Source organism: Labrus mixtus, chromosome 19 (assembly GCF_963584025.1).
Source record: "Labrus mixtus chromosome 19, fLabMix1.1, whole genome shotgun sequence".
In the NCBI taxonomy this organism is placed as follows: Eukaryota; Metazoa; Chordata; class Actinopteri; order Labriformes; family Labridae; genus Labrus; species Labrus mixtus.
Window position 1 is genome coordinate 4,204,676 of NC_083630.1, and position 12,219 is coordinate 4,216,894.

General features: G+C 42.8%; 1 protein-coding gene across 5 annotated transcripts in view; it reads left to right on the forward strand.

Moving 5' to 3' along the window:
• LOC132994061 (partitioning defective 3 homolog) overlaps window positions 1-12,219 on the forward strand; it is a 378,183-nt gene that overhangs the window by 154,270 nt on the left and 211,694 nt on the right. For all 5 annotated transcript variants that reach the window (XM_061064159.1, XM_061064160.1, XM_061064158.1 and 2 more), the window contains exon 5: window positions 1,380-1,517. In XM_061064159.1, coding sequence (XP_060920142.1) covers window positions 1,380-1,517 — 138 coding nt within the window. The remainder of the gene's footprint in view (window positions 1-1,379; window positions 1,518-12,219) is intronic.

Sequence of the window (12,219 nt, forward strand, 5' to 3'; positions counted from 1 at the left end):
TAAAACACACATGGCTTATTGTAGCATGCAGGGGGGGATAGGATCTTTCCCCCACTGCTCTCTCCTTGCACTTTTTGCTTACCTTTTTCTGCTTCTGTTTTATCGCTTGTTTTCACCCCCCCTCCCCCCACCCTCGTTCTCCTTTTGCAACAACTGTCTCGTCTTTTGTTGTGCAGTGTCTCATTTAATAAGCGTCTTCTGTTGCGTAACTCATCCGAGTTTAAATTATTCTCTTTGTCTCTCTTTGTAGCTCTTTGTCTCTGTTCTGATTTTTAATATTAATTTGCTTCCATTTTCATTCAAATGGCTTCGGCAACCTTGACCTTCAATTGCCAGGATTACAATGCCAGAGCGAGCTTGTCTGGAATGTAATCCAGTGTGTGTGTTTTTGTGCTTGTGGCTATCGTAGTAAGTCTGCAGGTCTGCCGGTGTTTGACATTACCTTGGCGGGAGCATTTTTGAATGGTGCTTTTTCTGTAATAGAAGAGCTCAGCTGTGGCTGTCTTATTATAAGAGGCTTCTTATTAGCGGCTCTGGTTTAGCTGAAGGGAAGGTTAGAGGTGAGGGAGGAATAGAGTGAGACCTGAATGAACAACACTGTGTTAGTGTGTGTGGCAAACCTCCAAGACAAACTTAGTGACTTGCACCACTGAATGTCTGTCGTCCAGAGGCTGGAGAGAGCTTCAACACACTAAAACTGTTTGTGAGGATGACGCACGATTAGAACAGATTTTAGATAATGTTACGTCAGATCATTTCATGGCAGTGCAGGTACATTCAGTGGTGGTACACTGAGCTGAGAGTAAACTTTTGAGGTAAATTTTTTAAACACAAAGTATGTGAATTTCCCGCCAAGGGGCTCTCGATCGAAACAATAACAAAAGATGGCGTTGAGGCCGGCGGGGGGAATCATGGGAGTGATTCTTTCTGTTGCAGCAACAGTACAGCAGCTGTCAGTAGCCGTTCCCGCTTCTTTATGCGTCGGTCTTTGATGTTACATCCTCTGTTTCCACGGCAACGATAGAAATGTCATATCTGCCGTGGTGGCTCTGACGTTGCGGCTTCTTCACCACACGTCTCATTACAACTCAGTTCTAAAATGAGTATCTCAACAAACTCACCAAACTCCTCCTTTTTTCACTTGTTTGTTATGACACAAACACACTAACAAAAACTCAGAGAATAGTCTTTAAAAAGTTTGGTTTTCCTCACCTTTTTGATTGATTGAAAAAAAGGGATCCTGGAAGGTAACATTTTTAACTGTCCTCAAGTTTTAACAAATGTGAGATAATAATCACAATGGGTTAGCAGTCCTTCAGGTCCACGTCAAAGCCTGTCAGTGATATTAATCCGTTTTTTTTCTTCCTGATTTGTTGCAGGGTCGAGGAGCCCACGCCTACAGGAGTCTTCCTCGTGACGCGAGTGGCTGGTCCACTCAGTTCCAGAGAGAGATGACCCGATCTTCGCTGAGCGCCAACCATCCAATGGTTGACCGATGGCTTGACAGACAGGAACAGGTATGAAGTTAGACTTAATCCAGATTTAACATGAACATTGCTCCTCTGAAAGGCTTGGCACTGAGAAGTAACCCAACCATTGGCTGAATAGGAATCTTAGGCATATCCTGCCAGTCGGATGTAAGAGGATGGTTACATCAAAGAGTGGATGTTGACTTGATTTGAAAAGCAAAGCCAATGAGCCAATCACCTGACAGAGCCTTAGACATCGCTCTTTATGATTGGGGAACTCCGCAGGTCCCCTGGTTGAGAACTCAATCTTTCAGGTACTGACGCAGCATCCTGACCTGCATCAACTGTGTGAATATTTCCTGTGCTTCAGGTCTTCTTTAATTCAGCATAACCAAATATATACCATAAAATGAAAGTCACTTTTACAGTTAAAGGAAGAATATGAAACTTTTTGATCCAGTAGATGTCACCCTTGAGCACCAGCATTAAATGAGATGCACAAATGGTTCACGTTCAGACAAATCAAACTATGAATGAATGGAAGATTTTGGTTCTTTTAGAAAGAGGTGTTTTCGGGCGCTGGTGGCGCAGTGGTTAGTGTCCTCCAAGCGGGGGGCCCAGGTTCAAATCCAGCCTGTGGCTCCTTTCCCGCATGTCGTTCCCCACTCTCTCTCTCTCTCCCTGATTTCCACTGTCCTATCTCTACAATAAAGGCACAAAATGCCCAAAAATAAATCTTTAAAAAGAAAGAGGTGTTTTCCTTTGAATGACAGTGATGACGTGGACAAATAGCCTTTCAGTGGCGGTCTTGACCAGTCTTGATTTAAAATCCGGAATCTGCCAAGTCTGAGACCGAGAAAAGACAGAATAAAAATGCTTTAGATTCCGAGATGAGACCGAGACATTAGTGAAGTGGCCTCGAGACTGATTTCAAATACTACTGCGAGCTGGGAGTGATCATAAGGGATCTGTGAAAAGTGTGAATAGTTGTCATAGTTGTGGAAAGGTCCTGTAGCCACTAATAATACATTCCACTGAGTGACAGGAACATATACAACATGACATTAGGGTTTAGATATCAATCCTGAGCAGTTTGGAGTTAGATGAGAACATGGACTTCTTGTCCTTGAGTTTGAAGCTCTTTTCACGTCTCTTTGTGTCAGTGAACTGAACTTTGTCAGATTCACATTCTGCCATGGAGTTAATGCAACAAGACGCTGCAGTGACAGCGAACATCGCAGTGATTACAGCCCCCATTGACCGCCCACTGCCCGGGCCCTTTTCAAACACAATCCACATCAGACTTCAGACTTGGGTTCTACGCAGCAACACTTTGTTATAAAGTAACATCGAGTTAGTCACTGCAGCCTAGTCTCCTCACTTCACACCTCCTCGCTCTGTCGGCACTTTGTGATTGTCTCACTCTGCGGCTGGTCCCTCTCCTCCTCAGCCTGTCAGAGCTCAGGAAAAATGTTCCCTTTAAAAGTTATTAAAAGTGACAGAGAATCTCTGCGGGGAGAGAGCGGGGATGACCTTGGGAGGTGTCGGACACGAGGAGCAAAGCGTGAAGAGGATTTCTATCGGTAATGTGTGTCAGTCTCTGCCCGTCACTATCCTCCGCTCGCTGCTCTGACATCCGCAGGAGGTGTTTAATTGATCCACTCTTCACATTATATAGAATAAGAAAGGAGAGTATGACATCTTGAGATATGGAAAAGACGTGTCAGGAAATAATAAAAGAGTTGGAATAAAAATAAAGTTTGATGGAGATTCAAGCTGCCAAACATGCTGCTGTGGTATTCTGTGTTCATTCACTTTGCTTCTCCTCTTGTTCTGGATGTCAAGGCCGATGTGCTGCAGGTTTCTGTGTGCTCTCTCAGTCGTTCTCTTCCTGGTTTAATTAAAAATACAACATGGCCAAGGTTCTGTGTCATTGTTACCGAGGCCTTCTCTCCCGTTGCTGAAGTGTCTCTGTTCTTTCTCTGGACAGACGGTACGTCAGGACAAAGCTATCGGATGAAAACTAGCTATTTCAGTGCTTTCAGTGTTTTTGTGAATACAGAGCTGTTGGTGAATTGGTTGAATAGGATGTCTAGCCATGACAAACACATGTAGCAAACTTTGAATGGCTGTATGAGTCATGTCTTGTCCTGCGTATGATTCTGGCCTCATGCACATGAGCTGTGTTTTAAAGCATTTTTATAATTCTTGAATTGACGCTGTACAAATTGAATAGTGAGAGCACACTTGACAAAGGTTCAGAGGGACCGAGACATGGTGGTTTTTCATTTTTAATAAATTGGAAGGACACCCTTCCTGTGGCCGTTGTAAAAATAAGTATAAAGAAGTATATACAGTAGAAGTAGAGAAATGATCTATCTGACTCCTGCTGCTCTTTCTTGATTTTGTAGCTCGGTGCTTGAACACATCGGTGTTACTTTCACACTGTTTCATTATGAGTTAAAAACTCCTCACAGGGAGCTTTAATGAACACCAGCAGGAGCGCTGCGGTGCGAGAATAATCCCCTTCCACCTGGTGGCTAAATCTAAATTCATCCTGAGTCTGTGTAATCTGACGGCACTTTGACACCGATGATTCTCAAAATCTGTTCATTAGAGGTGACGCCGTGTTTGGTTTCAAAGAGGCACCTCGTCGTCTCGTTGTTTCTGTATCAGCGTCTCCATCGCTGCCTTCCCCTCCCACACATCGCTGTCTTCTGTTCTGTCCTCTTTGTCTGTTTGATTGGTGTGTAGAACAGCCGTTTTATATAGTATGATAAAAATACACTGTGTGGGTTAATTACAAACTATTGTGATCCATTTCCATAGTGCTGGCAGAGATAATCACACACATACACACCAAGGCTGTAAGAAAATCACACTAATTAGCTGTAGTTTGTTTATCATGGATTATTTATCTCCTGAGCTTTATTGTTCTGAGATTAAAGCAAAAACTAAGAGAACTAAGAAAGGGCGTCAAACTCTTTTTCTGTCTGACTCAAACTAAACACTCTTTACTTTGTAGATATTTATATGTGTGGGTGTCTGAACTTTTCTTTTTCTTACTTTGTGCATTAAATATCCCCTGAATCATTCTGTACCACGAGTTTCAATGCCTCATTGTCGTCGTCAGCAGCCGTGGCGGTTTTCAAGGATGAACAGATAATAATTTAGAGTTCAAAGGTCAGGTTTACAATACAAAATACAAAAGTGTTCTGGCTACATGGATCAATCATTACAATGCTAATTTCACACAAACGTCTAAAAAGGATTTAACCATGAAGTCACAGAGATGTCATCCATTGGTTTCTGAAAGAGGCGTTTTGAATCCTGACAAATTTCTTTTTACAATTTTTATTCATAAAATTATTCCATTGTTATCTAGTGACCATTCACATGCTCACTTGTATGCAGATGATACAATATTGTACTGTATTGCTAATTCTGCTCAGCTTGCACCTCTCTCTCCCAAACTCTGAGCCACGAGTTATACAAACATCGGTCTCCAGTAATGTTTTTATGAGTTAAATAGTAAGAATACTTTTTGTATCAGGCTGTAATCATGTTTTATTCCTGCTGTAAAAATAACCCTAACCCTAACCCTACTTTTTCAAGATGGGATCTAACTAGGATTCCTTGGCTTTCTGAGCCAGCCTCAAGTGGACACTTTAGGAACTGCAGTTTCTTTAATTTACAGATTGACTTCCTTGTTTTAGGTGAAATGGATGGTAAATGGACTTGAGTTTGTAAGGTGCTTTTCTAAGTCTTCTGATTACTCAAAGACAAGAGGCTGCTATGTGAAGTGACCATCATAAGTAACTAATCCCATTTATACACCGCTGACAAAGCAGAGGGAGCATCATGGGGATAAATGTTTGCCCACGGACACATCGGACATGTGGCTGCAGGACTTGGGGATCGAAACCCCTGATCTTCTGATTTAGTGATGACCGACTCTACCACTGAACCACAGCCACCCCCAGTAGTAGGTTTATTGTTTTGATCCGTGTGATGTCACTATAGCTCTTCTGTTTATTTCATGTCTCTGCAGTGTCTGGAGAAACTGTAAGACATCTTTTTGATTTGCATTTCTGATCCATCTGAGACAATAACACCGAAACATCTCCCCCTCACTCTGAGTCTTTCCTGGTTTCTGTTGACACATCACCCTCTCTTTGGACAAACACAAAAACATAAAAATACATCCTCTGATATTCTGTTCAGATGATTTTCTGCAGCCTCTCCTGTTGAACACAGATCACTCATGCTGTCATGTTTTGAGTGTGATTTTACTTTCAGATATTTTATTTTAACAAATAATACCCACCGTCCCGTCTGCAGTTACCCTTTCACTCTTTAGTAAAACTCTGATGGATGTGAACTGCAATTTTTCTGCCTGGCAGATGGGAACAGCTGTGAGGCAGTAATTCCAGTTAAGCCCTTCTGCTTACATCAAATCTTTTCCTTTCATGGCGGATGCAGGTGAAGCAGCTCTGTATTGCACGGCATCATTTGGTGCACTCAAAGTGCTTTTCTTCACCATTCATATTTAAGCAGGCCTTTCCACCCCCTGGTATGAATAAAAGAATGTGAAGTCAGGTCGACTAAAACCACACGTTGACTTCTACGCTAAAAATACCAGCGAGGTTGTTAAACTCAGAGGGGGAGCTGACGCTGGTTTGAAGAGGAAGGAGAAGCAGCGTTTGAGTCTGAGTTTGTTTTTTTAGATTGCAAAACTTGAGTGCAGTTAAATGCAAGGAGAGCAAAAATCTTAAAATGTAGACAATATATGGGTGTAGTTAATAGCAGAAACCAGTAAAGCTGACATATCGAAAGGAAACATTACAACGAGAAAATGGCATCGTTTGGACAACCCAGAATTACCACCAGATAGGCGTGCATTGCCTGTCAGCTCTGCACTGTTACGGCACCCTCGTCCATCAGCACCCACAGGTTGTGTTCTTAAAACGCGGCAGGGAACAGCACCGCCGGACAGCTGGAGTCACAAGACAAAGGAGTAGCCATGCTAATTACAGAATCAGAGCTAGATAATAAGATGTAATGTGGTATAAAATCCTTCTAAACACATCAACAAACACACAGAAGGCCAAACCGTCAAGACAGAGTGTTTTATTCTGAAAATAAACCTGAAGTTTTAATCTTGTTTTTGGTAGCTGACTTCCTGTCTCCCTCAATCTGCTCTGTGGTAAATTGATGCGCCGGTATCCGGCAAACATAGAAGCCTCGGGTATCTGCTGCAGAGGGCTGTGTATGTCTGGGACGGAGCTGAGACACGGCAGAGCCAGTGGAAGCACACACTTTGACTAAAGTAAAATCCTATCAGCTCCGGAGCGGAGACGCATGTGGTGGAATTTGGCAGTAAATGGTGTGGTGTGTGATTTGTGCTGCTTTTGTTTTAGTCTGTGCAAATATGCAGCATAGAGACAGAGCGCAATTAAGTCCCGCCCACATCAGAAGGGAAACAAATAACTGCTCTCCCTTGAGGTTGTTGATGTGCCTCCTCGTCACTTCCATATATAAACACTTCCAACAGTGTGAAAAACCCCAGAAAGTAGCTCTTATAAATATCCAAACTGGACCCTGAAACATTTAAGAGGACAAAGTGGATCCAGGTGATAAAACGTGAGGCATGAGAAGGATGGAAGAGAAATCTGTTGCATCCTGTCGTCCACATTTGGTGCTTGGTGGTTGTTAATTGCGGACCATTTTTGACCCACTTCAAAGTTGTGTTTTTATCCAGGTGAAAGCTCCTGTTTGGTCGTCGTTGTTTACAGACTGTGACGCTTTGCGCCCAGTCTCTGGACGCGCTGATCACACGGTCCCTCATGTTTGTGTAAGCAGTCAATAAATTCACTTTAATGCCAAACTGTTTCATCTAAGACTTAAGGAGCTCAGGGCCCACAATCCCTCACCACCCGACCACATTTACACTCACTCACACGTAGACACACATACACACACCTCGCCAAATGTGGCAAGGAAAAATGCATGCTCCCTCAGTCTATGTGAGCCACGGCTTTATGAGTGATTCTGTATATAAACAGCTGACATTAACGCCGGCCTATTATCCCACTGATGAATGCTAATGGGCCTCCCCGCTCAGCATCACACACACACACACACACACACACACACACACACACACACACACACACACACACACACACACACACACACTCTCATCGGGATCTGGCTGAGTGCCTCTCCACTGTATTATTTTGTGGCCTTGATGAGGGACTGGAGGCCATTATCATGAGCTGTATGAGAGGCCGGACGGACCCCAGCTGTCAATCAAAGAGGGATTCAACCCCATAAAAAACGCTAACAAGAAGGTAGAACGAGACGTAGGACATTCAGAGTTTAAGAGTTTCACATGGAGATTTTATGAATACTGATTTTTCACGTGTAATATATAAAACACCCAATCACGGGGTTGCTCACATTATACTGCGGTTGTTGAGATATTTGTTACTTTGTGCACATAACAAAGAAAAAGAGAGAATGATTGAGAGGGACACAGATAAATCCAAAGTGTTACATAACGGAGTCAACAGCCTTGTGTGCAGCTCTGATCAGACATCTTTGATCAGGCCTCAGACTGTCAGAGTGCCTCTCTCTCTTTGTTGTCTAAATGAGACACCTTGTCTGGCGAGTTTTAAAGGAAACCAAAGTGGCGAGGTGCCCGGAGCCAGCGTGATGAAAGGAGACGAGTCCGTTCAACTTCAAGCCGCTAAAGACGCAGCGGGAACACGCTCCTCTCCTTTTTCCTATTCTCACATCAAAGATTTGTCGCCAAACAAACACAGATTGGCATTTGTGAACTGATTCTGCAACAGATTGTTATTTTTCTGTTTCTGTCCTTTCAGTAAGAAGCTTACAGCTGGTAGAGTGAGTGCAGAGCTTTATGAAGTGCAGCTCTACTGTTGCATGATTAAAAGTCTGCTTAATTATTATATGAATATGTATGATTTTTCTACTTTGAAGAAGTTTGCAAATATGAGTTCTAGTATTTGTGAATCTCAGTGATATGAAAGTTTCTCCATCAGTGGAATTCAATTTGACACACCAAGGAGATCGTCGGCCGTCAGTCCTAGTTGGACCATCGGTGAGCGGTCGTCACCCTACTTTTTGGGGTGTGTCCATCTTTGACCCATTGACCCCCGTCGGCCTTTGTTTTGGCCTATTCGACATGTTGAATCAGCGGTCGGTGAGAGGAATCTCTCTGATTGGCTGTTTGGAGGTTTCATTTCTCTCCAGTTCTCCTCTCAGGTTCAGTAAAGCCCCTTGAGCATGCCGCTGTAGTATCCATGCTTTCACCCATTAGTGTGGTTTGTCTCCTCCACCTCTTCAGCTGCATTTTCAACTTTTTATCAGACATTATTCTCCATTAGTAGTCTACCTATAATACGAGTGGTGCCCGACAGCGGTGTGAAAATGGTCTTCTCGTATCATAACAACGGACTACCGCCCCCTGCTGGCATGGAGAGTTATTTCCTGTCACGCATGCACAGAATGTACGAGGTGGTTGGCCGTCGGCTGTAGTCTTTGCGATGTGTTCAAGTGCAACTTTTTGGCCACAGACAAAAGGCCAGTTCTTTGGCGTCTGCTTGGTGTGTCAGGGCCTTAAGAAAACCTTAAGTAGCAACAAAACAAACAAAATAAAAACAATAAAATATGTTGCTTCAACTCTTGGGCGAGTCAAAGTTAGTATTTAATTCTCTGTGCTTTCGTTGGTAAGTGAAGTTCACCTGCTCTCTTGACTAGCTCGTTGCTGAAGCCCACACTGTGTGCAGAGCCCGAGGCCAGCTGCAGGCAATGTTAGAGCAGCTGAGCGTGGAGAGAAAACACTGCAGTAACTCCAAAACTCTGCCTCAGTGACATTGTGTCTCTCTCTTTGTCTCTGTGTCTGAACCTGACTCTCTGTGTGACTTGGAAACAGTTCAGCTCTCCTCTCCAACTTCACCCGTCGTCTGCCTTCATCTTTCATATCTCCAGTGTGTTCCTGTGTGTGTGTGTGTGTGTGTGCATTCAGTTCAGATGAATCTGTGCCCATGTTTGATAAAGAGCAGGTCAGAGGTGTTGTTGTGTGCAGGAGTCGGAGACCCCACATTCCTGAGCAGTGCAGTAGGTACACACGGTCACGTTTCTGTGTCTGCAGAGAGGAACCTTTTCCTTACCCAGGACTGCTTCTTAATTCCTCCTGAGACACGACAAACATTGCAGCAGTAGCGTGTGCTGTTGTGCATGTTTGGACATATAAACTACAAACTATGCATACGAGATGTTCTTATCATGTCTTCCTGTGTGCTGCCCAGTGGAGCTGACCAGTGGGTGTTGCTGTGTATTCAACATCGCCACCAAGAATAAAGCAAACACACAAAACAAAACACACAACTCTTTGCTTTGTACATTGGAGCTACATTTGGCTAGAAATTAAGTTTGCAATCTGGTATGTTTACTTCTCCCATAAATGAGAAAAAAAATCTGATATATGAAGATTGAGTCATTTAAATTTATTTTAAATCCCTAATTCTCCCTGTACTAGTGTCATTTTTGTAATTTGATCAAACTCTTAGACATCTTTTGTGATTCTCCTAAAGGTTAAAGATGCAATGTTTACTGATTGGAATAATCTCTAAAGAACTACCTGATGGAAAAAGAAATGAAGACTTAAAGTGACCATGTCTACGCACATTATACATTCTTTTTATCCGCTCCTCTGTGATCGCTGTGTGAACAGCAGCTCACAGGAGACTCTCCAGTCCAGCCTTGGACCTGAGTGAGAACAACGGAGCCCAAAGCGTCACAATGGTCGTCTCTCTCTTAATTATCCCTCGCTGCTGAACCCCAGCTGCAGCTCCATGACCCCTGACGCACCAGATGAGGTTTATTTTCTACCATTTCCCACCAGGCCTGCACTGCTTTTTAAGCATCATTTAGCACTGGTCACCTCCTCTTTTCACCTCTAAGTGGGACAGGTCTCTTCACTTTAGCCTCGTACTGACTTGTAGCACTACTTGATTGAAGTGAAAACAACCTAGTTAATTTGTAATAACAACCTCATTTTAAGTAAGTAATTGTGGCCATGTGTCAATGTACTCCACTACCTTTTGACCTCATTGAAGTTACACCGACAAATGCGTGAGAGAAACTTTGTCTTTTTGCGCTTTTATCCTTTTTAAAGGTCAAGTGTTGTAAAAATTACACGTCACCATGGTTTTTCTAACAGAAATATGTATATCTATAAACCCCCCAATGATGAGAAAAGTCCATCCTCTCCGTCTTCTGCCTGCTCCACTTATCAGAAAATGTGTGCTCAAACAGGCCGTTTGGAGATTTTCCCTTCATGACATCACAAAGGGCAGTAGCCCCTCCCCCAGGTGGGTGACACTCCCACAGCTAGGTGTTTGTTCTGCCCTCTGAGTCTGCCTTCTCACTGTAAACAATAGGGCATGGAGTGAGAAAGTCAAGACAACTGAGCCCTTCCAGAGAGGGGGCGTGGTCAGACACAGTTAATTTACATATTTAAAGGTACAGACACATAAACAGCCTGTTCTGAGCAGGGCTGAAATAGAGGGGTTTATAGACATGATCAAATACAGGATCAGAGTGGATTTAGAACAAGAAACTTCACACACATGTTTTGAGGAGCTCTGAGACTTATTTAAACTGGTTGAAGAGGAGGAGGAGAATATGTGACCTTTAATAAAAAACTGTCAACTGGTGGTTTGAGTTTGAATCAGTTACTTGTTAGTTTATGAGGAGTGTACACAGGAAACATGATATGCATAGAAAATAAACTGTGCTTTTAATATATGAATTGTTCATAGCTCACTCGACCCTCTGAGTCTAGTTTTCAGGATGTCTCACCTTCACACGCACAACACAGACTTAAAGAAATAGGCAGAGCTTAAGAACGAACAAAGAAGGTGCTTAACAATTCAGAACAACTTTCACAGCTGAATCCCAAACATATAACACAGCAGACACGAGTACTTCCCAAGGACAGAGCGTGAAATGGCCTTCAACTCAAAGTGAGACAAAAACACAAATGTTAAGGCTTGTGAATCAGCGTCTTTTGGGACCGAAGGAAGAAAGACAAAACAGGCTGTCACCGTATGTTGTTCCATGGCCGAGTCTCATACCTCCTGTTCTTGCTCTTTTTACTTTATTAAGATTTGTGCAAATAGTGTCCCTCTTCTTATCTCATTTGAACAGAGGAGACAGCAGACTTTTCTTTGTCATAAGTTTCCAACACGTTTCTGTATCTGCTGAGCTGTAGCCTGAACATGTTGAACCTGTCTTGCTCTGCAGGCTGTGTTTGGATGTGAGTGTGTGTGACTTGGCAGTTCAGATTAGAGTTTGACTGATTCAGGCTTCAGGAGCCTGATAGCAATGTTGTTTGAAGCTCCTGTGAGTTTTTTTTTATGCCATATTTTGTTTTCAGTTTTGACTGTTTTTATTACATAAACGTGCCCTGGGCTTTAACTATTCTTTAACTATTCTTATTCCTTCAAGCATTTTTTTTTTTTTTTGAGTGAGGAAATGCATCAGAACACTAAAAGTAAACTTCAGAAAACAGGGACCTTAATCATGATGTTCCATTGTGACTGATAAAGTCTAGTCTAGAATTAAAGTTATTTCTTAATCGATGTAATACTAAAGAGTTATGAAACGATTGTCATCTAAAAGGAGCAGTATGTAACTCTGACCCCTAGTGTTTAAAATG